Source organism: Podarcis cretensis (assembly GCF_951804945.1).
Source record: "Podarcis cretensis genome assembly, chromosome: 15".
NCBI lineage: Eukaryota > Metazoa > Chordata > Lepidosauria > Squamata > Lacertidae > Podarcis > Podarcis cretensis.
This window is the reverse complement of record NC_137185.1, coordinates 1,241,316-1,268,217: the sequence shown is the minus strand read 5'-3', so window position 1 is coordinate 1,268,217 and position 26,902 is coordinate 1,241,316. Positions and strand designations below refer to the sequence as shown.

Here is a 26,902-nt window from a genome sequence, read left to right as displayed (position 1 = left end):
TTAATAAATACACGAAATTGTTTATTTAAAAAAAACACACAGAGAGAGAATGAGAGAGAGGCAGAGAAAGGAAGTGAGGAGCAGAAATCGTAGCTGCTCCTCCCCCCTAACACCCCTCCGGGAGAAAACTGATTCCAAAAACAGGACAGAGGATGAAGGAGGACCAGATCCACTCAAAGACTCTGGGGCTCCCTGTACAAAATATGGCTCTGTGATGGAGTAGGGGGACAGGGGGGCCTCTCCCTGCCCTACTGCTCCCCCTGCTAAACAGGAGATCAATCCAGGCAACTGAGTGGGCGGCAAAGGGGTCCAGGCACGAGGAGGGAAGATTATTGGGGTCAGTAGCCTCGAGATGCTGGCCAGTGGCCGTACCTGGAAGGTAGAAGGGGCCTTGACCTCCTCAAGCGTCCGTCCAAAGCGACTGCAGGGCATCCCTGAGAGACCACCGAGGGAGACAGACAGAAAGACAGACCCCCATTTAGGGACACATTCTTCCCAGGACTATGGCTAGGAAAGCTGGCTTTTTTGGTGGGGGGAGAGAAGGCGGGATCTGGTGGAAGACTGGCCCATCGCAAAGCCAAAAGCCCCAGTGCGCTCTCTCTCTCCCTGGGGGACCCCCCCCCCTCTGCACACCCCATAGCCAACCCTGCCGTTTGTCGTGAAGAAAGGGTCAAGCGTTCTTCCTGCCTCTTGAACCCAAGACCCAAAGGACAAAGACCAGGGCAGGATGCTCTGGAAGAAGAGCTGAGGAATTATTATTTTTTTGGGGGGAGGAAAACAGAGGCAGCCCAGCTGCATTGGCGGGGGGGGGGGGGAGAGATGGTCTCAAGGCAGGCAGGATTTCCTCCTTCAGCTGTAGCAAGTTAGCACCATTTGGGGGCAGGGGGGAGGCTGAGAATCAGTCCAGAGGTCAGGACTACAAAGGGCAAGTTGGGCAAGACAAGAGTACAATATGTTCAGATGCAAAACTCTGATGCAGCACTCCGGAGAATCATAGTCTGAAGGGACTTCCAGGGTCCATTTAGTCCAATGCAGGAATCACAGCTAGAGAACCCCCTACCCAAAAAATCTCTGCTTAAAAGACCTCCAGGGAACCGTATAATCACAGACTTGTAGAGTTTCAAGGGCGCACCAAGGCTCATCCAGTCTGACCCGTTGCAAAGCAGGAACAGATTTAATCCCGTCTTTCTGGGGACGAAGGCGCTCAGGAGATGATTTTCTGTGGGATCTCCACCGAGGCCTTGATGAAGACGGCATTGTCCCTCACGTAGTTGCGCTTCTTGATGTCCTCGTGGGAGATGAACTTGGGGTACCCGAACCCCAGCAGGCTCTCGTCCAGGGATGTGCGCCCCGCCCCGGGCTTCTGGAAGTTCTTCCAGTTGGGATCCGGCAGGAAGGTCTCGGTGATGTGCTGCGGCTTGGAGAGCGAAGGGTCGCTCTGGTCCAGCAGGGAAAAGGTGACCCGGTAGGCGAAGGGCCACTCCAGGAGGTTGTCGTACTGGCCGGGCAGGACGCGGATGTAGACCGAGAGGTGGCTGCCCTCGCCGCTGCCGTTCCCGTTGAGGAAGGCCGAGACCTGCAGCCGGTAGCCGTAGCGGTGGGTGTAGAAGGGGGGGCTGAAGGACTCGAAGTTGCTGCGGGCCTTGGCCTCCTGCAGCTTGCGGGCGTAGTCGGCAATCTTCCAGATCAGGACGCCCTCGCTGCCCACCGCCAGCTCCTCCACCTCGCGGCGGAGGTCCCCCAGCTCCTGCCGCTGGCGAGCCACCAGGGCGCACATCAGGCCCAGGTGCATCTTCGTGCTCTCGTCCAGGTGGCGGCTCATGGAGAGCTTGGGGCACTGCGGGGGGGGGGGGGGAGAGAGACCAGGGACATCGTAAGAACGAGAGGCCAGCCTGCTGGGATCAGGGCAGCGGCCCCCCTGATCCTTACAGAATCACGAGGACTAGGAAACCGGAGGAAAGGAAGCGCTGAATTCTGTAGTTCGGGTCAAGGGTAAGAAGAGGAGCCCGGGCAGGATCAGGCCAAGGGCCCACCCAGCCCAGCCTCTTCTCACAACCAGATGCCCCCCTGGAGGGAAGCCCGCAAGCAGAATTTGAACACAAGACCAACCTGCGTGTAAGAACAGCTCACTGCTTCAGGCCAGTTGCCCAGCCAGCGCAGCCTCCCATTCGCACAGTGGCCGGCCAGATGCCTATTATGGGAAACCTGCAAGCAGGATCTGCCTCTGACTGGTTGGTGGTCATCAACAGCCTTCTCCTCCTCCTCCCTGGATCTGCCTAGTTCTCTTTCAAAGCCAGCCAAGATTGTGGCCACAGCTTCCCCCTCCTGCCTTTCTTGCGCAGAGACTTCAGCACTGGACTACTGCAATGCGCTCTAGGCGGGGCTTCCCACGCTCCTGATCCGGAAGCTGCCGTCGGTGCAGGATGCTGCAGCCCGGTTGCCGACAGGAGGGAGGCCTTGTCGGGACTTAACTCCTGCGCTCAGAGAACTGTACTTGCTTTTGGGCCACGTTCAAGGCCTTGCTATTAATATACAAAGCCCTTGACAACTTGGGGCCAATTTGCCTGTCAGATCCGCTGCCCCCATCCAGGCCTCTTCGATTGGGAGAACCAGAATTGTCACCTCTGCCACGTGAGACCCCTTCTGCATTTATAAGAACTTGGTCCTTTAGTGTGGCAGAACCTGCACTTTGGAACTCCCTGCCTATTGATATCAGGCAGGAGCCTTTGCCGTCCTCTTTTCGGTGCCTGCTGGAGACATTTTTGTCTAAACAAGCCTACCCAGATGTTTAGAAAGCTGGGACAAGTTTTAATAATTTTATTGTTTTATTCTCTTTGCAAACTACTTTGAGGGTTGTTATCCAGCAGCCAGACTCCTCTAGTTTCCTCCAGTGGCCAAGCAGCTGCCTTCTCCTCACTTGTCCCAGAATCTGGCATTCAGAGGTAGACTGCTCTGCGTCCTGGAGGTTCCACTGAGCCTCCACATCAAGCAGCCCTTGATTGCCTCTTCCTCTTCCACAAATTTGCCTAACCCCCCCTTTATTAAAAGCCCTCACAGCCTACGGCCATTGTCAGACACATCCTGAGACAGCAGCGAGGTCCGACAAGTCATCGACAGCCCTGCAATGATCTGCTGGCTTTAACACAGTCCTCAAAAACCCTTCTAGTTAACTGATAATGCCCACAAATAAAATAGACACTGGGCACCCATTGCTAAAATAAGGAAAATTGCTTCTGGGGACTTAGAAAACTGGATAAAAGTTTTCAAAAATGGACCTCCCCATTTCAGAAAACCTGCCCCCTTTTTAAATCACCCCTCTCATTCTCTGTTATTACATTCCCCCCTCGGAGCTGAAGGCAGTGTACACATCTCTCCCCCTTAAACTCACAACAACCCTGTGAGGAAGAGCTGGCCATGGCGATGACTCTGAAAATAACATGGCAGTAACTCTGAAAGGGCTTGTGCCGCAGCGGAGAGGGTTTTGGATGCCCGGCCTTGTCAGAGAGCGAGACTGGGGCGAGGGGCAGGCACAGCAGTAAAGGAAAGGCTGCGCAAAGGGAGGAGGAAGGCCTTACCCGGTGCTTGCAGCCAGCTTCCTTGAAGGGGCAGAGCGCCAGTGCCGTGGTGCAGTTCTCTTTCAAGTGCCCACTGAGGTCTTCCCTGGCGATGCTGGGCACCCCACACTGGTTCGGGCAAGGCACGGGGTAACGCGGGCACTGATACTCGTGGTTCTGGGGGAGCGGAGGAAGAGGATTCAGACAGACTCCGAGACAGTTTGCAAGGGGGTGGAATAGGCGACCCTTGGGGGGGGGGGGTTCCCTCTTCAGCTCTGCAATTCTAGAATTCTTGGGAGGTTTCTAAGGTTGGGAGGTTTCTTTAGCTGCAAATCCTGCACTGCAGGGGGTTGGGGTAAGATGCTCCTTGGGGGGCCCTCCCGGCTCTATTAACAGTTCTACTAAATCCTGATGCAAGATTTTTGTTAAGGTTTTTCATAATACAGTAAGATTTGGAAAACTAATGTAAATAAGAAAAAGAAAACAGCCCTTTATCGGGGGATTTTTAATGCTTGATGTAAGATTTTCATAATACAGATGAAATAAATTTTAAAAAATAAAAATTGTCCAGTAGCACCTTCAAGACCAACTAAGTTTGCTGGACAATTTTTAAAATTTATTTCTTCTGCGTCGTACCAACACAGCTTCCTATCTGAATCTAAATTCATAATACAGTAAGATTTGGAAAACTAATGTAAATAAGGAAACGAAAGCAGCCCTGTATTGGGAGGTTTTTAATGCTTGATGTTTTTAGAAATGTTGTAAGCTGCCCAGAGTGGCTGGGGAAATCAGGGTATAAATAATAAAAGTATTATTATTATTATTATTTAAAGAGCAAATTAAAGGGAAAGGGAAAGAAGCCATTCTGCTACGTTCTGGAGCTTGCCAATGGCTCCCCTGGTCCTCCCGCCCCCCGGCGCCCCTGGCGCAGGTCCCGCCTTCTCCCGGGTCCCACCTGGATGGTGTCGTACAGGAACTCCTTGCTGCAGTAGCCGCAGGGCTGCGTGCGCTTGGGGCACTCAGAGAGCATGTGCTGAGACAGCAGCCGTCGCATCATCCGGGCGCCGCACTTGTTTTCACAGTAGACGCTCTCCTGGGGACAGAGGCCCTGGTGGTTCTGGGGGGGGGGGAAGAGGGGGAGAGCCCATGGGGTTAATACGGAGGGAGGGGGCACCAGAAGGACCCCTCCTGCCTGGGCATTCTCTCTGCGGGAAGGGCCACAGCTCAAGGGCAGAACAGCTGCTTGGCAGGTTCAAACCATCTCCAGGCAGCGCTGGGGCAGAGTTCTGGCCAGCGACCCAGGAGAGCTGCTGCTGGTCAGTGTGAGCAACACCTCGCTAGGAGGGCCAAAGGTCTGGCAGCATTTGGCAGCTTCCTCTGTTCCTTAACTGAGACCCATGAGGACCAGGAATCTCAATTATTATTATTATTTTTTTAGGCGAAGGTCTGTAGCTCAGGATCTCTCCCTAGTTTTCCAGCCCCACCCCTAATTATTTACGTTTAAATATATGTTACATTACTGGCATGCTGGCAGTGAAAACATACGAATAAAAATTTATTAAATCCATTTTAAAAAATTCACTAAAAGCACACAACAGCAAATCACTGCATGACAGTTATTGACAGCAGCACAGACATAGACCTGTTTTGTCTTTCTGACCATTTGTTCGACTTGAAAATCAGAAAGCAAACATACAGACTCCAAGCACTGCATCGCGACATTTTAATGAATTAAAAACAATAATATTAAAAATGGATTTAATAAATTTGGAAGTCGAATGGACTTCTGGAAGTCAAAGAGCCCCTCCTCTTTCTCTGGGCTAAATCTCAGCCAACTGGCCTCTCTCCCCTTACAAGACAAACCAAGCTCACAACCTGTCCTTGTCTCCCCATTCTAATGCTAAGCTTTCCCTCACCTCTTAGATGCCCCTGACATTCCGAGGAGCTTTGTGACATCACAGCAGCTCAGCCAATGGCAGCAGCTCAGCAGGGCTGGCGAGTGGCCTGAGGCGGGTGCCTTTTGGACGAGGATCTATCCTGACAACGGAAACGGGACCCCAAAGTTTTGCTCCACGGATGCCCCGGATGCCCCACGGCCAAGAGACCCCGCCCCGTTTCCCAAGCCCCGCCCCTCCGGCCCCGCCTGCTCACCTCGTAGGCTTCCCCTGTGAAGTCGGCCCCGCAGAACTCGCACTTGAGGTGGCGCTGGGGGCAGTCGTGCTGCACGTGGGGCGGGAGGTCCCGGCGGCTCAGCTTGGCCCCACAGCGGTTGGGGCAGGGCACCACGTTGTAGCTGCACGTCCCAAGGTGCACCTGGGCAAGACGGGGGGGGGGGAGCAGGATTGGGGGGGGGGGTCAGCCAGAAAACTTCTTCCTTTCCCCAGCCCTCTTCACACAGGTCAGGGAAGCGAGGGCCACCAGGTTTGATTCCCAGGAAGGTCTAAGCTAAGATACCCTTCGTGGAGGGCTGCTGACTCCACCGTCCAATGGTCTGACTCTGCCGAAGAGATCCTATTTCAAACCCTTAACCCAGAACCATGAGGACTATCATCTTAACTTCCTAAAAGTTTTTCATAATACAGTAAGGGACAGAACTACCTGAATTGTACAGAAATTTATTCATGTCTGCTACTACAGCAGCAAGAATGTCACTTGCCCAAAATTGTTAAAAAGATGTCCCAGCAAAGGAAGAATGGATACAGAAACTTATGGAATAATGCAGAAGTGGCGAAACTCACAGGAAGAAGAAGAAATCAAGATAACAAACTTTTTGTAAAATAATGGAAATGGTTGATTGAATATTTACAGATAAATTGTAAACAGATAAAAACATTAGCAGGATTAGTGTAATAACCTGCAGTTTTAAAAGAGTATATATCTACAGTAGATAATAAAATGAGTAAGTTAAACAAACTTGGATATGCAGAAGATATTAAGAAATAAATTTAAGGAACTGCCAAAAGAGGGGGAAGGAAGTCAAATGCTGGAATGTCAAACTGATTGTAAAACTAATGAAATGTAGAAATTGGGAAAGTATAAATAAAAACCTAAAAAAACGCAAAACCCATCTTAACTTCCTTTTTAAGGAATGGGCCCTAGCTCTGTGGTCCAGAACCAAGGGGACTACAGTCTTAACCTTATTTTTAAGGACTGAAGCCCAGCTCTCTGATCCACAATGCTTTATTCAAAACCATGAGGACTACAACCTTAACCTTACTTTTTAAGGGATGGACCACATTAGGTCAAGGGAAGACGAGCGCCATACCACACCAGTACCAGGAGGGCTGAGGGCTCCCCATCCCTGGTTTTTCCAGCCTGTCTCCTCACCTGCAGATGGCGGACGGTCCCGCTCCAGCGGCACCCCTCCTCGCTGTGTATGCACCGGATGGTCAAGCTCAGGACCTGAGCCTCCAGTTCTGGGTCTGGGTAGATCTGGGAAAGGAAGGGGGAAATATGAGACGCAAAAAAGCACCTGCAGGACAGAATTCTTTCCTTATTTTGATTAAAACAATTATTTATTACAAAACAATTTACACGTAACACAAACAGGACAAAAAAAACCCCACAGAAACAAACACAGACACTAACTAACAACATATCATTAACTTCCGATTCATCTCATTGTACTTTTTACACTTTATTAATCTATACACATTTCATTATTATTATTTTTCTGTTACTTATCAAAAGAAATTTTACTTTTATAGTTTCCTTATACTTCAAATCTGTCAAAAGATTTGCATTATCATACTACTTTCTAAGGTATTCTTTCAATATTATCCAATCTTTGTTGACTTTCTGGTTTAAGTCTCCTCTTATTCTCCCAGTCATTTTCGCAAGTTCACTTGCCATTGGGGATGAAGCTGCCTTTCCAATTTTTTGCTATTAAAATCCTAGCCACTGTGGCTGCGTACGTAAAAAGGGTTCTGTGGGTTTTTGGTATTTCAATGGATAATACAATACAATACAAAATACAAAACGTGGGGCAGCTTTCAAGGGGCAGCAGGAGATGAGCTTTGAATGCAGAACCCACCACATGCAGAGTGCCTTGTTTCATTGATCCATTTATTTGTTTAAAAGTATTTATATATATTCTTTTTTCCTCTTTCCTTCTGTGATGGAACCCCTACTTGGGAACTTCCCTGGCTTTTTTCTGGCCCACATAGGACCAGTCTGGCTAGTTAGCCTTGGTGAAGACTCGACATTTTTATCCCCCCAAAAGTTTTTGAGTTTCTGCTGAAATGAGGCTGCATTTTAATGTTGTCTTTTAATCTTGTTTTCAAGTTGTATTTCAAACAATTGTTTTATATTTGGTGTTAGCCGCCCTGAGTCCAGTCTTGGCTAGGGAGGGCGGGGTACAAATAAAAATTATTATTATTATTATTATTATTATTATTATTATTATTATTATTCATACAATCTCTCTCTCTCTCTCTCTCTCTCTCTCTCTCTCTCTCGAGTGACTGACAAGAAGCACCTTCTGTTCTAACATTTAAATGCCTGACGAAAGCTCTTCTATTCTGCCAGGCAATTAAGAATAGTAACTTTCCACAACGGTTAATTTTTAACTTTTTAAATATGGATTTTACTGTACAAACTAGGTGTCTTCAGGCGAGGAGAGAGGGAGGCAAGTGGGGGAGAGGAATAGCGCCTCCCCTGTAGCCCTCAGTGCCTACCAACGTTTCCGCTAGTAGAAGGAAGGGGTTCCTTAGGTGGGGGGCACTCACCTTGGCGTAGTCAAGGGGCAGCTGGTCCTCTGGACACTTGAAGACCCCCTCGCTGCAGGAGGAAAAGGAAGAGGTTGAGAAGCTGACCATCCTGGGAGCTTCTGTGACATCACAGCAGCTCAGCCAATGGCTCTTCCAATTAAGCTCCTCCCCCCCCTTAATAGTCTGTATTCCCCACTACAAAACCAGCCATCTCCCACATATGTCATGCCAATAAAAACACATTCACCAATTTGTCCTCATTTTGCACAAGTTATTACTTTCCTTGGAAACATGAGGAATGGGATCTTATTTTATCGGGGGGAAGGGCCAGTGTTAGGACACGTGTTCTGCATGCAGAAGGTTCAATTCCTAGCAGCATCTCCCAGTAGAGACCGCCCTTCCCATCTGTGCCCACGCACCCGCTTCGATTGGCGAAACTGGCACTGTTCACGGGTGCCACACAATGCCCGTTCCACATTTGCAAGAACTCAAATCTTTTTGGGCAGCAGCAGCCGCACTTTGGAACTCCCGGCCTATTGATACAAGGCAAGCCCATTCCCTGTAACAGCTCAAAACATTCTCGCTTGCTTTTCAGTCTACGCCTATTTTAACTTTTCGAGTTGTCTTCAGCTACGGATGTCAAATTTTCCCTAAGTGATAATTTTACAGGTTTATCCTTTTGGTAAACCACTTCTCTCCCCCCCCCTTTACAATCATTTATAAATGAAATGAAATGTAATAATACACGGGGACTGCCAAACGTCCCCCTGCCTGAAACCATGGAGATTTGCTGCTGCCAGTCAGTGCAGGCATCACTGAGCTTGATGGACCTAACGGAAGGAAAATTCTTTCTGAAAGTCTCCCGGAACCACTCTTGTGGCAAACGCTCCCTGCCTCTCTACCTGGGGAGGTCTCTGCCAGGGAGAGGAAGCAGCCGGGCTCCTCTAATCCTTTCCATCTGTCTGAAATCCTCGCTCGGTGGGGGGACACAGCCGGCCCCATAAACCACCTGCCGCGTCGGCAGCAGAGCCCCAGGAGTGGCACGCAAGGGTGGTGGTTGGGGGGGGGGGGGGAATAAAACAAACAAACCTCAATAGTCGGGAGCAACCGGGCGGAAGCAAGAGCGAGCTGGGAAGAGGGCCAAATCCTGCTAATCCCAATGTCACATCTGTCAGGCCAAGCCCTGCCCCATTTCCCACTGTGTGTCACCCCCCAGCTTCATGCCACGGGGGCCCTGCAAAGTTAACACTCCAGTCCCGGCTTTGCAGAGGAAATGGAGACCCAGGGGCCAAAGTGGGGCATTTATAGCTCACCTTTATTCTCCAAGGAGCTCAAGGTGGCCTACAAAGTTCTCCCCGCTCATTTAATCCACCCAACAAGGCAGGCTGAGAGGCCATGACTGGCTTCCAAGGTCTGGCTTCTGAGTGAGGATTCGAACTCGGGTCTCTCCCAGGTCCTAGTCCGAGACTCTTAACCACTAGGCCACCCCGGCTCCAAACTGTCTCGTGAGATGTTTCCTAATACACCCCCCCCCCACCCAAGCACTCTCTAACAGGGATTTCCTTTATTTTCTCTGATCTGTGTGGGGTTTTTAAAAAGTGTTAACAGCAACAAAAAGTGCACACAAAAGAGAAGACAAGAAAGAATTAAACCATAAAGCGTCACAGGCTGGAAGGACAAACGTACAAGGATACAGCAAAGCTCCAAAAGGATAAATAAATATCAACTCGTACAACGATTCCTTTTACAAGGAAGATTAATATTCAAAAAAGTATTCTGCACCTGTGAGCTCCATTATTCTTGAGAATAAAGGTTCTATATAGTTTTAAATAAGCCAGACATTGGCATATACTGTGCCGCAATATTTGTATAAGAAGTAAATTGGTGCCGTCTATTTTAAAAACAGTCACTCTGACCTATTTGTTACCACCTCTACATCCCACCTTTGCACCAAGGACCTTGGGGGGCTGCCCCACAGGACCCTCTCCCCGCAGACCAGGCTGAGAAGGCCCAAAGCTGCCCTGGCGAGCTGCCAGATGGGCAGAGTGAGGATTCGCACCCGGTCCCCCAGAGTCCTATAACCCATCGCTAACCACTATGCCTGCTGGCTAGGCACAAATTGGAGTCCGTTGGGGTGCTCCTGGCATCTGAACTAAGCGGTGGTCAACCAGACACATTCAAAGCAAAGCAAAACAAAAATACTACATTTTAAAATTTTGCTACTGCAGCAAGTCTGAGGTGACCAGAACCCAGACTTTTATATAGACTTTTGAAACTGCCACCCTGTAGATCAAGACCACCCCCAGAAACATCATACATACATCACAGAAGGGGTATAACCCAAGACCACCACCCCGATACATCATACCTACATCACAGAAAGGGCGGACTACAGCAGAAATCTGAGTGCTTTGTTTACCTCCTGTCTGCCAGGTTACCGGTTTAATGGTCACTTGATTGGATTGCCTGGCCAGTCTTTTGCAATGATAAATACTTAGTTCCTGAGCCAAATGTGCCCTTAAGACAGGATTTGTGAAGGAAAAGACAATGGGGAGGCTTTTCCATTTTCCTTTGACCTTGCAGAAAAACATTTGCTCAGTTTGGGAATCAAAATGGGTTCAGGTTGGCCTTCCTGTGTTGATCTATGTAAGTGCTTGGTTGGTACACTTATGAGCATTTAACATATATCTAAGACCTCAAAATTCCTATCACACAGGTTGGTGGCCATCTCTGCCTCCTGTGGCAGGGAGATCCACAGTTGAACTCCATGCTACCTGACTAATTCCTTCCTTTTCCCTCTCCTGGATCTTCCAGCATTCAGATTTGTTCAACGCCCACATGGTTCCAGTGTTATGAGAAGAGCTTTTCTCTCTTCGCATCCTCCATTCGTACATTTCCCGTCGTGTTGCCTCTTTACTCGCCAAACCCAAAACTCTGACCTGGCATGGCTCTCACAATATTCTGATTTGCGGAGGAGGTGGTTGGACTAGAAGACCTTAGGGATCCTCTTCCAACGCTCTGATTCTAGGACTGCTTATGGCTGTGTCTTTTAGAGCTGCTGAAGCAAAGCCGGCCCAACAGGTGATGAAAAACAACTTTGCCGGCTCCAGGAACCTTGAAACCAGGGGTGGCAGCTGTGGGGAAAACCAGGCAGCTGCTGGGGGCTGGATCTGAGAAGAGGCTGCCAGCGAAGGGAGAGTCAAGCCCTTGTCCGTGGTTTGGCCAGGAGACAAAAGAGCTGCTTCACACCAGAACAAGACATGAGACTGCGGCAGGATGGAGGGGAGCCTGACGCCTGGATCAGGCCAAAGGGGGCCCCACCCAGTCCAGGATCCTGTCCTCACAGGGGCCAACCAGATACCCCAGTGGGAAACCCACAAGCAGGATTCGGGCGCAAGAGCAATTCTCTCCTTTCCTGCGGCTTCCAGCAACAGGGATAATAATAATAATAATAATAATAATAATAATAATAATAATAATAATAATTTATACCCCGCCCTCCCCGGCGAGAGCCAGGCTCAGGGCGGCTAACACCAATAAAATCACAGTAAAAACAGGAGAAAAAGAGAAGGGGGGGGGAAACCAATTTAAAATACAGGTTAAAATGCAATTTAAAATGCAGCCTCATAGAATCATAGAATCATAGAGTTGGAAGAGACCACAAGGGCCATCGAGTCCAACCCCCTGCCAAGCAGGAAACACCATCAGAGCACTCCTGACATATGGTTGTCAAGCCTCTGCTTAAAGACCTCCAAAGAAGGAGACTCCACCACACTCCTTGGCAGCAAATTCCACTGTCAAACAGCTCTTACTGTCAGGAAGTTCTTCCTAATGTTTAGGTGGAATCTTCTTTCTTGTAGTTTGGAACCACTGCTCCGTGTCCGCTTCTCTGGAGCAGCAGAAAACAACCTTTCTCCCTCCTCTATGTGACATCCTTTTATATATTTGAACATGGCTATCATATCACCCCTTAACCTCCTCTTCTCCAGGCTAAACATGCCCAGCTCCCTTAGCCGTTCCTCATAAGGCATCGTTTTAAAGTAGCCGATAAATCAAGACCATAAGGGGAGGGAAACATAAGGGTCAGACTGAGTCCAAACCAAAGGCCATGCAGAACAGCTCTGCCTTGCAGGCCCTGCGGAAAGATGTCCAGTCCTGCAGGGCCCTGGTCTCTTGTGACAGAGCGTTCCACCAGATCGGGGCCACAGCCAAAAAGGCCCTGGCCCTAGTTGAAACCAATCTAACCTCCTTGAGGCTTGGGACCTCCAAAGTGTTGTTATTTGTGGACCTTAAGGTCCTCTGCGGGGCATACCAGGAGAGGCAGTCCCATAGGCACATGGGTCCTAGGCTGCATCACCATCGCTGCCTCTGACCGTGGAGCCATCCTGGCTTGCAGCCATTCACAGTCTTCTCCTCTTCCATAAATCTGATCCTCTTTGAAAGCCATTACGGTGGGTATCCATCGCTCCAGTGGCAGGGAGTTCCAGAGTTTAACTGTGCGCTGCATGAAGAAGGGTTTCCTTTTCTCCGTCCTGAACCTTCCAGCGCTCATCTTCACAAGTTCTAGTCTTGGGAGAGAGGGAGGAAGACTCCCCCCCCCCAGTTGCGATCCTCAGTAACTTTACTGGGAGAGTGGAGCCACTGTGGCTCTTGCCTAATGAAACACCAGCCAGCCCAAAGTTCCTCTCTCTTATTTGCACCCAGGGACTCCGGCGCCGGCAGCCCCTCCAAACGACATCGCCAAGCACACCAGGTCGCTCCACTTGCGCACGGCGCTGCCCTCAGCTTCTCCTCTGAGCCAGGGAGCCCATGACGGGCAGGACACCTGGTCCAGTGGGCTGTGGACCAGGCAGAGAACTTGGCTTCTGGGGGGTCGTGGGATCTGGGTCTCCACAGAGAAGCCATGATGGATCAGCAGCAGGGATGACACTCAAGCTATGTCTGCCATGAACTGTAATCTCCCTGGGGCAGAGATTCCTCTGGAACTTAAGAATGTAAGAATTCACTTTGACAGCCCCTTGTTTGTTATGCAGGTGAGACACCACCAGTTAAATAAACCAAGGAAACTAATTCCAAGTCCAGCATCCAGGAGGACCCAACATTTATTTCTACAGCCGTACCTTGGTTTTCAAACAGCCTAGTTCTCGAATGTTTTTGCTCCCAAACGATCAAAACCCGGAAGTGACTGTTCCGGTTTCTGAATATTCTTTCGGAAGCTGAACGTCCGACAGGGCTTCCGCCGCTTCCGATTGGCTGCAGGAGCTTCCCGCAACCAATCAGAAGCTGCGCGGACTTCCGGAACAGATTCCGTTCAACTTCCAAGGTACGACTGGATTGCAATAGGACAGAGCTCAGCCCAACGTGCCAACAGAGGTGTGCCCTGGGGCACTTCAGGACAAAAGCTTATATAGCAGTTCAAACACGGCAAAGAGTCATAAAACATCTATGCATTCTTAAACATACGTCAGGAAAGGTTACAGGTCATGAGATACAAAGACCACAGAATCACAGGAAGGGATCACAAGGGTCATCTAGTCCCACCCTCTGAAATGCAGGAATCTTTGCCCAATGTGGGACCCGAGATTAAAAGTCTGATGCTCGACCGACTGAGATACAGGACTCCACACGGGGGTCAACTTTCTAGCGAGGTCCCAAAACATTTGGTCTCAACGTACAGCTTATCGGAGAGTTGCGTCTAGGCAACCAGACCTTCAGTAAGAAGGGAGCAGCGTCGTAAGTTTCTCCCCCATCTCCTCTTCCTGCGTCTCACCGAGAGCTTTAAGGAGAGCTGGTTCAACACATCCCTCTCGTGGCAAAACATCCTTTGCCCTTCGAAGGTCAGGTAATGTGGGAATGGAGGATGGCATGAGGGGGACAAACCGCAGGCGACAAATTCAAGCCGAATGCATTCTAAAACGCTACATAATCAAAACAGGAATTTGTTTCAAAATGGGAGGTTTTCAAAGAATATTTGAAAAATAAATATAGTAGTTTAAATTCTGTTGCAGCATTCGAGGAACTTCAGTAATACAGTGGTGTCCCACAAGACGAACGCCTCGCAAGACGGAAAACCCGCTAGACGAAAGGGTTTTCCGTTTTGGAGGCGCTTCGCAAAACGAATTTCCTATGGGCTTGCTTCGCAAGACGAAAATGTCTTGCGAGTTCCTGCGCGGTTTTTTTCCTCCCCCCCCCTTTTTCTAAGCCGCTAATCTGCTTATCCGCTAAGATGATAAGCCGCTAAAAGCCGCTAAGCCGCTAATAGCGCTAAGCCGTCAATGGGCTTGCTTCGCAAGACGAAAAAACCGCTAGATGAAGAGAATCACGGAACGGATTCTTTTCGTCTTGCGAGGCACCACTGTAGTTGCAAGGTAGATATAAGGAATTAGATCTATTAAGAAAAAAACTAATTATGATAAAAGTGTATATTGGCAATAAGTAATATGAAATCAAAATATGGAATAGACGGGAGGTTGGGTCTTTAGTGTTAAGACCAATATATGTTTTATTGTTTGTTAAGAAAATTATGTGTCTATGGTCATTCCTGTGTGTAATTTGGTATTTGTGTTTTTTCTTTTTTTCTTGCTGTATCAATAATAATTAAAACAAAAACAAAAAAAGTTACATGCAAATAAAGTGAAACACCGAAATGTTATTAAAATCAAAAATATACACCTTGGGTCTCTAGTCCTTATATCACTAAGAAGAGCCAATGGCCCACCTTGGCCAGCCTCCTGTTCTCACAGTGGCCAACCAGATAGCCAAAGGGAAACCAGGAAACAGGATTCGCACGGAAGAGCGACTGTCCCCTCCTGCGGTGTCCAGGAACTGCCATTCAGAAGCAAGACTGACTGTGGAGGCAGAGCAGAGCTGTCCATCACCCTCTTCTCCAGGAACTGGCACAGTTCACATTTAAAGCCACCCCAGTTTGTGGCCGTCAGTCCCTCCTGTGGCAGTGAGTTCCACAGTTTAACTACGCTCTGCATGACCAGGTCCTTTCTTTGACCTCTCCTGACTCTTCCTCCACGACTTCTAAGGTTATGAAAGAGGAAAACTTCTCTCTCTTTCCACTTTCCTCGATGCCATGCAAAATTGGATAAACTGCCATTGCGTTGCCTCTTCCTCACCTTTCCTCCAAGCTAAAAGGTCCCAAACGCTGCCTCCTTTCTTCAGAGGGGAGCCGCTCCCTCCCCTCAATCATTTCGCTCACCCCTTTTCCAACTCGACAATCTCCTTTTTGAGGCGAGGCGACCAGAACGGTCAGTGGCGCTTCAAACGCGGCTGCACCACAGGTTTGTGCAATGGCATTAAGAGACGGGCAGCTTTATTTTCAGTGCCAGTTACTGCTCTGGCTCGACTCTGTCAGATCGGCTGCCACCCATGCTGCTCTCCCTCCCATGCCAAGCAGGGCCTGGCGGCCAACGGGAAAGCGCAGAGGTCCTTTGGGGCCACCCCTGGCCGGGACACGCTGCGCCAAGCAGCTATGATCCTTGGCAAGGAAAAACTTGCAGCAACGGCCAGCGGGCGCAGCGGGTGTGACCTGTCTGGGAAGGAACACACACATGTAGCCGGGCGACTGCCTCTCCTCCCCCAGCCAAGAGATGTGATTCAGATGGGATTCCAGCGCTGCAGGCTGGGTTGGACTAGATGACCCCCAGGGTCCCTTGCAACTCCACAATTCTTTTTTTCTTCTTCTTCTAAATCTTATTAATTTTTTAAATTTAACATAATTGTTACAAAATATGAGAAAAATATTGCAGATGATAATGATGATGATGATGATGATAATAATGATGATAATAATAATAATAATAATAATAATAATAATAATAATAATATTGTTTATACCCTGCCCATCTGGCTGTCTCCCCAGCCACTCTAGGCGGCTTCAAATCAAGTGTTAAAAACAATACAGCATCAAATATTAAAAACTTCCCTAAACAGGGCTGCCTTCAGATGTCTTTTAAAGAGAAGCTAGCTGCTTATTTCCTTCACATCTGGTGGGAGGGAGTTCCACAGGGCGGGCGCCACTACCGAGAAGGCCCTCTGCCTGGTTCCCTGTAACCTCACTTCTCGCAATGAGGGAACCGCCACAAGGCCCTCGGCGCTGGATACATACATACATATATATTTCAAATAAGCACATATATATATATATATGAAAAAAGGAACAAAAAAAGAAGAAAAAATAAAGAGGAAAAAAAAGAAGAAAAGTTGGAAGAATTTTTTCCAAGTTTATTCTACAAATATCTCAATATGAAAATAAGAATCAAATTTCATTGATTGACTTCCATCGCTTATACTGCACTTTCTATATACATTTTAAGCAACGCCACGATTCTTTGATTCCACATTTGCTTGAGTGTGATGAAGGCAGGGGCACGGAGAGGCAGCAGGTCGCCCCAAAAGTTTGCTCTCTGAGGCAAGCCAGGCAGAATAATAGAATCATAGCTGAGAGGGGCCCACGGGTCATCTAGTCCACCCCCCTGCAGTGCAGGAATCGGGGCAAAACTTTTGGAAGAATTGCTAGAGAGGAGGGGGGGGGGAGACTGGAAGCCTTGGCTGAGCATAAAAGGACTGGCTTGGGACTAGCTAAAGGCACTAGAGCAGCCTTCCTCCAGATGTTTTTGGCCTACAAGTCCCATGATCCCTAGCTAGCAGGACCAGTGGTCAGGGGTGATGGGAATTGTCGGCTTCCTCTCTCCCTTCCCCAGGCACTTCGCCCCTTGAAGGAACAGAGCACTGGCCTAGGGGTGTGCCCCCCACAATCTGCAAGTCCAGCTGGGTCTCGGGGCAAGGGGGCACCACAAATGTGGGGATGCACACAGAGCTATGGCCCTTTCCTTTTTTTTTTTAAATAAAAGAGACAGCTAAGGTTCTAGTCCTCATGGTTCCGAATTAAGGGCTTCTTGAAATAGGAACAAAGGATGCTGCCCATGCTCAGCCTGGGGGTGTGGTGAAGTGGCCCCGGGAAGCCTCTGTGTGTATGCAGAGTGCATCTCCCTGAGCCGATGCAAGCATGGAGGTGGAGGGGAGAACTGCTGAAAGGCAAGCTGGAGGGAGCAGGCAGCCCAGCTGTGGGGCAGAATGACCTCCATCTGCATGGCTGAAGGTTGGGGAGGGGGGGAACCGGTTTTTCTGCCCTTCCCAGGCTGCTGCCTCAGCGCATTCCCTGCCCAGCCAAGTGTGATGGGCCCAGCAGGCTGTGGTGGGGATTAATCTGCAGCACCCCCCACCTTGGGAATTTCCAGACCCTCTAGATTTAACCCTTTGCACCCCTGGAGCTGAGCTCTGCAGGGAGAGAGACCCTGCCCCCCTCCTTTGAGCATAAAAATCACCTCCTAACCATTCCTTCCAGGTAAAACACCCCAGGAAGGTAGCCTGATTACATCCATTTTCCAAGTAGGAACAGCAAGGTGGCTCAATCGCCTGTCTTCAGGGTGTCAAGACAGCTGCTTGGCATGCAGAAGGGCTGGGGGTGCCCCTTGCCTGAAACCCTGGAGAGCCTCTGCCAGTCAGTGTAAGCAGTAAGGAGCTAGCTGGACCTATGTACCATCTTCCTTTGCTCCTGTTCAAATCAGCCTCCTACTCACGACTTTCAGCTTTGCACGCAGAAGGTGCCAGGTTCAACTCCTGACGACATCCGGGCAGGGCTAGGGGAAACCCCAGAGAGCTGCTGCCAGTCAGTGTGGCTGGCGCTGAGCAAGATGGACCAATGATCTAACTTGATCTAAAGGCGGTTTTTCTTCTCTCCCCCTTCTTTCCAGCCCTCTTGTGTCCTGACTCCAAGCTCAAGCCCAACCCACAAGAGGGGGCTGGATTTCAACTGCAATTGAGGGGGTTGGACTGGATGACCCTTTGGTGTCCCAGGCACAGGATCTCGGAGCCTTAAGGTGGAATCCAGCTCCTTGGCTTTGGGCTCTTGACTCTGCCCCTCCCCACACCCATGCGCCTCTCCCCCTCCAATCAGCCCCCTATGGATCTGCTCTCTCTCTGGGGAGGCCACAGTGGAATGAAGGAAGTCAGGGGAGAAAAAATGCCTTCTGCATTCTTGAAAACACAAAAACCTTTTATGTCTGCCTCATTATCTCTCTCTCACACACAGTTGTGCATCAAGGGCCAGGCAAGCAAAGACATGCCTATCCAAATCCCCTCACTCCGCAAGGCTTGAACCCAGAACCCCAGGAAAAGATCAGCCAAAAAGGAAAGGTTCAGGGTGTCTGCAAAGGAGCAGAAAAGTTTAGTTAGAAGGATGTGTCTGTGAAAGACAGAGAGACAAGAAGTGTCCCTATGAAATCGCACGCACCGGTTCACGGAAAGCTAGTGTGCAGTGGTCAGAACATTGGGCAAAGACCTGGGAGAGGCCAGGGTTCAAATTCCCCCCCACTCTGCCATGAAGCTCTCAAGTGGTGACCTCGCTGGGTTGTTGTAGGGACTAGATGAGGAGTAGGACCTGGGAGACCAGGGTTCAAATCGCCACAGAGTTCACTGGGTTTGACACTGGGGGCCAATCACTGCCTCTCTCAGCCTAACATACCTTGCAGGGATGTTGTTGTGGGGATTAAATTGGGGGGAGGGGGGAGCCATGGATGCCACCTTGAGCTCCTTGGAGAAAAACCCGGGATATAAATGCAGTAAATAAAACAAAAGAACAAACGTATTGCATCAATTCAGCCTCAACACTTCAGCGCGAGAGGGTTGGAAACATGCAGAACTCACCAAAGGAATGCAAAACCTGAAACCCCCCCCCCCCAAGGCAAGAGGAGGCTTGCAAAGATAGCTATGAAATCGCAGGAAACTACTATGACCCAAACACACACACACACAGAGTGCACAGGCCAACTCAAACACCTGTGCCACACCCGGGAGACTCACACAAAATTTATTCTAGCAAAGGCTTTCCATGGGTTTAAAAGGCTCGCCAGCCTTCAAGGTGCGCACAAGAACTTGGGTTTTGTTTTCGCAGCAACGCTCTGGAAACGGTTATGAAAGGACGGGGCTCTTGAACTGGAAAAGCCGCTGTCAATCTGCCTCGCGGGCGTCTTTTCCGCTCCGTGAATAAGTAGGCCCATGGATCAGACGCACACACACTCATTCTCTGGAACACCTGGAATGGTCCCCGGCTGACTAACAGTTCGGTGAAACTCCGAAAGCTTGCCTACGTGCCAAGCAAAGTTGGAGCAATAAAGAAGCTTTGTGCATGTCGGTGTCCCCAAAGTGGAGGGGGGGTCTCTGTTTGAATGCACCCCCAAATACCAGTTCCCGGGGGCAGGACGAGTGGTCTTCTCGGCTTGCCTTCGTTGGCTGCTACGTGCAAATGTATCCTAAGGGGGGGAAAGTCTTCTAGATATATGGTTTTATTGCATTTTTATCCACCTCCCCCCCCCACAAGGAGCTCAAGCCGGTGTACATAGTTCTCCTGCTCCCCATTTTATCCTCACAACAACAACCTTGCGAGGTAAGCTGGGCTGAGAGTGGGTGACCGGCTTCCAAGGTCACACACCCAGTGAGCTTCGTAGCTGAGTGAGGATTCAAATGCTGATCTCCCCCTGGTCCTATCCAGACATTCTGACCCGTGTACAATTTAAGCATAGGATTTAAAGGGGCTCGCAGCATTTACACCCCGAAATATCTTGCTTAGTCGCAGCTTTGGGCCCAGCACAGAGCAAGCAGGTCTTTGTATCTCCAGCTGCTTCCATCTCAGTTCAGACCCAAAAACTCTGGCTATTGTTCTGCTACCTGGCAGCCAGGTGAAGCCGGCGGCGAGGAAGGGCCCCCGCCCAGTAGCCTGCAGGGTACCCTGAACTAGCAATCCCAGGTGCAGTGCTTGATCCGCACCCCACCTGCAGCCACAACAGCTGTAGTCCTTCTCCCCTCAAATCCCTGGATAATGCCAGACATCTAAGAAAGTTAAACATTACAGGAATGCAGGCGGCTTATCAACTTCCCCCCTTCTCCACCAAAGCTCAGATTCTGAGTAGATCAGGAAGGTTTTTTTTGGGAGTGTTGGATGAGGCTCACACACTGCCTCCTCTTCCCTTCCCTGCCTCTAAAATGCAAACAGTCAAGGCCAACCTGGCAGGGTTGTTGGGAAGCTGCAAGGAGGCGAATTGCAAAGCGACCTTGGTGCCAATATGCTAAGCACCTCTCCCGCGCCCCCCCTTGCCAGTCATGCAAGGGCCCCCACTGCCTCGCAGGCCTCTCTGCCCCCCTCCCCAAAGCAGCTTTTCTACAAAGGCCAGAAAAATTCACTTAAGCAGACAAGCAGTCCCTGCTTGTTAGTTAGAGAGATCTTATTACAAGAGGGGTTGGCAGAAAGAGAGAATTCCCAGCTTTTTTGGGGTGGGGGTGGGCAGAGGAGATCAGTCGCTACAGCCCCTCCCAGATCCCCAAACACTTAACTATTCAACGCCCAGGGAGATCTGGGAAAACTTACTGCCTTTACCCACGAAACACAAACATATACAGAGTCACGCCTCTGCAGAGTCAAGGGAACAGCCTGACCACAAGGCACCTGAGCGGCGGGAGAGGCTTGAACCTTGGACTGGAAGGGAAGGGGAAAGGCAGATGTTTGTAATTGCGATGGGAAATCAGGGGTGGGCAAGAGCTAAATGGGATTAGGTGGTCTTTACGGCGGGGGGGGGGAATTAGAGGGAGCTAGCTGGTTAGCAGGCCAGGATTATTATTATTTATATTTGTAGGATTGTAGAGTTGGAAGGGACCCCCAAAGGTCATCTAGGCCAACCCCCTCTTGCAATACAGGAAATGACAGCTAAAGGAGCCCTGACAGATGGCTATCAAATCCGTTCCACTGCTGAACAGCTCCCTTCAGATATTTGAAGAGGGCTCTCGTATTATTATTACTACTACTACTATTATTACTGCTACTACTACTACTATTTCTTTGTTTTTTTTGTGTGTGTGTTTTTTTAAATTAGTTTTTATTGATTTTTCAAACAAGTAAAAAACACTCAACAGAACAAACAAAGGAAAAACAAAAAAAACAGATAAGGGACATAACAATTAGACCCATGTAACTTTAGATTCCTCATTTCATGCCCTTCTTTCTTTTGACTTCCCCATGCCTCCCCTTCCTTGCATCCTTGTTTAATGATTCTTTAGCAACCCTTAGGTCCATTGTCTTAATTCCCTTTCATAAAATTCCCTTTAATTTTTTTAGTTACTGCTGCAATTCTTTACTTCTTACCCCCTGACATCTTAACATTCCTCAATTTTGCAATTGTTTTTAAGATATATTTTAAATTTCTTCCAGTCCTCCTCCACTGTCTCTTTCCCCTGGTCACGGATTCTGCCCGTCATCTCGGCCAATCCCATAAAGTCGATCACCTTTGTTTGCCATTCTTCCAGAGTAGGAAGTTCTTGCATCTTCCAATACTTTGCCAGTAGAATTCTTGCTGCTGTGGTGGCATACATAAAGAAAATCCTATCCTTCTTTAACACCGATTGGCCAGCCATGCCCAAGAGAAAAGCCTCTGGTTTCTTAGGAAAAGTCCACTTAAGGACCTTCTTAATTTCATTATAGATCATTTCCCAGAAAGCTTTAACCTTTGGGCAGGTCCACCAAAGGTGGTAAAAAGTGCCTTCAGTTTCATTGCATTTCCAACACTTATTATTAGGCAAGTGGTAAATTTTTGCAAGCTTGACTGGGGTCATGTACCACCGATAGATCATTTTCATAATATTTTCTTTTAAAGCATTACATGCAGTGAATTTAATACCGGTGGTCCATAACTGTTCCCAGTCAGCAAACATAATATCATGTCCAATATCTTGTGCCCATTTAATCATTGCTGATTTCACCATTTCATCCTGTGTATTCCATTTCAACAGCAAGTTGTACATTTTCGATAAATTCTTAGTATTGGATTCCAACAATTCTGTTTCTATTTCTTTGTTGTCTTCCTTACAGAAATAGCTTTGCAACTAGGTTGTTTGGAATATATCTGAAACATTCTTTTATATTGTCTGAGTTGACTTCAGAAGCTGTCTCGGGAGGGCTTTGCCCTGCATTTTTTCTGAGATTAAATATCAAGAAATATTTGCCAGCCAAGAGCATTCTCATCTTCCCAGAGGACGGGGGAACAGCATGTGGGCCTTTGGACACCACCAGGCTCCTGCTACCCCATGTAGCCAATGTTGGGAGTCAATGGGAGCAAGAGCTCTCCAGAGTTTCCTGAGAAATAAAGGTGCCAGTCCTCATCGTTCCAAATAAAAGGGCTTATTTAAACAGGAACATGGGAAGCTGTTGTGTCAGACTGCTATTCCAGCTAGCTCAGCCGTGTCTGCCGACACTGACTGGCAGCAGTGGCTCTGCAAAGTTTCCTCCCCAGCCCTACTTAAGGATTTTGTGCCTCGGACCTTCTGCATGCAAAGCAGGGGCTCCGTCACTGAGGTACAGCCCTTCCCCAATCCAGACACCTGATCCATCTAGCTCAGTATTGTCTGCACTGGCTGGCAGCAATGGCTCTCCTGGATTTCAGGCAGAGAGGGTTTCCCAGCCAGGCCTGGAGATGCCAGCGGGGATTGAGACTGGGTCCTTCTGCCTACAAATAAGAAAGTGCTTCATCAATGAGTTACGGCCCTTTCCCTAAAAAAGAATGCAAGACACTAGTCCTCATGGTCCTGAATTTAAACAGGAAGGGAAGACGGAAGCCGCCTTAATTATACGCAGACAGATCCAGCTAAGCCTACTGCAAAAGGGGGGTGGGGTTCTCCACTGAGGACCCAGCTGTGGCTCTCCGGCTCTGCTGGGCGGGTGCTGGGTCCAACCCAGCCGGACTCTGATTCAGAGGTTCAAATCATGGAGTTAAGGGACAGATAACCCCAAACCTCTGCCACGCCCGGGGGGCTCTGAGCAGCCCCCAAACCTGAGGGCGAAGAAGACACCCACCTTTTTCCGAGGCCCTTGACAACCGGGGTGGGGGGGGGAGGACAGGAGGGGCCCTTCAACAGCAGGCAGAACAATAGAAAAGAATGAGGTGGGAGAGGGAGGCAGCCCAGCAAGACTTCGCGCCGCCGCACTCTGCACACGCTCAGAGAAGCGGCCTATCCCATTTGCCGCTGCCGAGCCAAGTGTTGGGATATGGGGGGAGCCCCCAAGGAGGGAGGCGGGTGGGGGGCCCCTCCAGTTCTCCCTAGCAATGAAGCGGGCGCGGAACAAAGGAGGCGGCGGTGCGCCCAGGGCGCGCGAGCGGGGCTCTCCAAGCAAGCGCGCTTTGGAGAGGCGCGCAGGGGCCGTGCGCCTCCGTCTTCTTGCGTCCGGATCGCGCCCCCTGGCCGCCCCGGCCCGGCTCCTCCTTCCGCGGGGACTGACCTGAGGAATTCCTGCAGGCAGGTGTCGCAGAAGCGGTGGCCGCAGGTGGAGACGCGGACGGGCTCGCGCATGGCCTTGGCGCACAGCGGACACAGCAGCCGCCGCTTCGGCTTCTCCAGGAACTTGTAGTCGAAGCCCGGCATGGTCCCGCCGGCCTGCCGGGGAGAGGCGCCTCCGCAGGCCCCGCGCCGCCCCTGTCGCCTCCTGCGCCCGCCGGCCTCGCAGGTCCTGCCGGGCGACCCCTCTCCCTATTGTGTGCAGCGCCGACTTAGGCTCGCCTAGGCAAGGCAACGCCACGCCTCTCCGCCTCCTTCCCCTCCCCGCGCTCTCTCCGCCTCCCCTCCCCGCCTCGGGAGGGTTGCCAACTTCGCTCCTTTCCTCCGCTCCTCTGCCGTCGAGGGACGCTTCGCCGCTTCTCTGGTTTGGGTGGTTCATTATCTTCTATTGCAGGCTGAGCCTCCCCTCGCTTTCTCTTTCTTTCTTTTGCCTTGGGAGAGCTGCCAACTTTGCTCCCCCCCCCCCCCGCTTTTGAGAGAGAGCATTCTGTTCCCCAGGTTTGGAGCGCTGGGGTCTTTTTCTACAGCTGCAGGCTGCATCCCCGGAAGGCAAGGAGAAGCAAATGACTCTGAGTAGCAGTCGCGGGGAATCTCAAGTGCAGAGAGTTGCTGCTGCTCACTCTGGTCCCTCTGGGGGGTCACCGTGAGAGCAGGAGTCAGGACTAGGTGGGCCGTGGGCCTGATCCAGCTGCAGAGCTCTTGGGGCAAATGGAGAGGGTCTGCCAGCAACAGAACAAAAACCAGCCCTCCAAACCAGAGAAGTGTCCCTCTCCGCTGGCCAGTAATGGCCCACATACTACCAGTTGCTAATCCACCACCCAGAGAGGCAAATCTAGGCTTCCTTGCTCCTTTGACAAAAAGCTGTATCAACATCCCTCTCCCTGGTACCTTTGGCAATTGCTGGCTCTCTTAATTTTTTTGTGATTTTTGCGTCCCTGTGCCCTTAGCAGGGTCCAGCCTGGCCAATGCCTAGGTATGTCCCTGCCTCCAACGGCATTGGTCAGGCGGACCCTGCCAAGGGCACAGTCCTGGGGACACAAATACCACATGGTTCCACCCTGGTTTGCATCAGGAGGTGACTTGCTGTCTAAAAACCAACTGGGGACCCCCTTCATGTCCTCCCACTCCCCATCTGTAGAGAAGCAGACTCTTAATTTCAGGGCTGTGGGTCTGAACCCCACGTTGGACAAAAGATCACTGCATTGTAGGGGGTTGGACTAGATGCCCCTCCAGGGTCCCTTCCAACGATTTGCCAGGGCCTGCGGAGAAGACAGCTGCTTCTCACTGAGCTTGAGTAAAGAGCTTCCCTTGCCGCCCCCAGTTTCTCTCTCTCTCTCTGTCTCTTGGTGGCTCAAGCACATGTGTGTGTGTTCCTCGTCAGTGGTTGCGGGGGGGGGGGGGGAGGACTGCACAGCTGCAGGATGGGTGTCTAACTCCTCTCCACGCCCCCAGCCCAGACCACAGCAGACCACCAAGTTAAGGGCCATGGAGACAGTACACAGCTGCTCTTGATTTCAGCTGGTGCAGGGGAATGTGGGGGGTGGGTTGTGCAGTGTGGGCCCCCTGTCCTGTTTGTGACACAAAACTACATCTACGCACACACACAAACCCCCAGGGAAGAGAAGATGCAAATCTGCTGCAGTTTCCCTTTGATGCACCAGATTTCTGCTGCCTTCCTCTCCTGCTTCTCCAACTCTCACCTACTTTCTTTAATTAGCTAGCAGGAGATTCCTCTCCCCACCCCCATATCAGGAAGAAGTTGGAGCCCCCAGATGCATATAGCATCACATACACACAACCCTATGATCTACTTAGAAGGCACCATCTTCACAACATGTATAGATTAGAAACCAGGAATTCGGATGAGTCTGTGGCCCTGGGCTCACTTGGAAGTCTATCAAAACACCTAGCAGAGGACAGATGCCATGGGGGCTAAGTCACTGCCCCTTGCCCAAAATTCCCCCCAAAGCAAAATTATTTTCTGATGCCACCACTGTCCAGGTGTGTTATTTCTGTTTTATTTATTGTGTTTATATTCCAGCTTTTTCTCCAAGGAGCTCAAGGTGATCCATGTGGTTCTTATCCTTCCTCATTTAATCCCCAGTGGTGCAGGTCAGGCTGAGAGGCGGGTGACTGGCCCCTTCCCAGCCCATGAGAGGGGATTTGAACTGTGGTCTTTTCCAGGTCCAGGTCCAACACCCTTAGCCTACACTGCACAGGCTTGTTAAGGATAAATTATTATTTGGAACGTCTGGTTTCATTGGGCCCAAACAAGCCCAAAGGCATCAGTGGCGGCGAGGCAGGATGTCCCCTCACTTTTTCTGCAGCTCAGACACCAGCTTCAAAAGCAAAAAACGAGGCCTTGCAGATCACAGAATCATAGCTGGAAGGGACCACGAGGGTCATCTAGTCCAACCCCTGCAATGCAGGAATCTTTTGCCCACTGGGGGGCTCGAATGCACAACCCTGAGATTAAGATGCTGTACCAACTGCGCTGTTTAGAACGTCCTGCTGGCAAACTCAGTGCAACAATGGACATTTCATATTCCAACTCAAAACCTTTGTCCATCTAGCCTGGTTCTGCTCTCTCTGACTGGCAGCTGCTCAGGCAGAGAAGGGGTGGGTGTGTCTTTTGCCACTAAGAGCCTGTTAACTGGAGAACCTGAGGACAGGTGCTCTGCTACTGAGCCCTGGCGCACACTGACCAATGTGGCAGCCTTTTGTGGTCAGCAGCCCAACATGGCAGCTTGGAGAGGCCGAAAGATGTGTGGAACAGTCTCAATTGTTCAAGAAAGGCCTAAATAGCGCAATAAAAGCCCAAGCTGCTGGATCAGGCTGAGGGGGGGGGTGGACACTTAGCCCAGGATCCTGTTTTCACAGGGGCCAACCAGATGCCCACATGGAAAACCACCAAGCAGGACCTGAGCACAACGACAGCAACTCTTCCCACCTGCGATTCCCAGCAACCTTAATCCAGAGGTACACTGCCTCTGGCAGTGGAGGCACAACGCAGCCATTGTGGCCTGGAAGCCGCCGCTTGCCCTGCCCTCCAGGAGTTGTTCTGAGCTTTGTACCTCTTATCAGCTGGCCGTGCTGGAGGGGTCTGCTTGCTCAAAGTCCCTTGACCTTCTCCTGCTGGCCCCACACGTCGGTCACACTGGGATCCGTGTCGACACATGGCCGTCAAAGCGCCAGGCTCCTCCATCTCCGGCAAGTTTACCCAGTTCAGCCCCTCTCTCTCCCGTCAGGGCA

The 26,902-nt window shown here is 50.3% G+C and overlaps 1 protein-coding gene across 2 annotated transcripts; it reads right to left on the bottom strand.

Moving 5' to 3' along the window:
• Positions 1 to 26,902, bottom strand: TRAF4 (TNF receptor associated factor 4). 2 transcript variants are annotated; one of them, XM_079955747.1, is made up of 7 exons: positions 26,725 to 26,902; positions 8,282 to 8,333; positions 6,882 to 6,986; positions 5,706 to 5,867; positions 4,510 to 4,671; positions 3,576 to 3,731; positions 1 to 1,837 (listed from the first exon to the last, which is right to left on the bottom strand). In XM_079955747.1, exons 1-7 carry the CDS (start codon positions 26,853 to 26,855, stop codon positions 1,205 to 1,207), a joined length of 1,401 nt encoding a protein of 466 aa, XP_079811873.1. In that variant the 5' UTR covers positions 26,856 to 26,902; the 3' UTR covers positions 1 to 1,204. The 2 variants fall into 2 exon arrangements, with proteins under 2 accessions (XP_079811873.1, XP_079811872.1); XM_079955746.1 differs by lacking the exon at positions 26,725 to 26,902 and adding an exon at positions 23,595 to 23,880.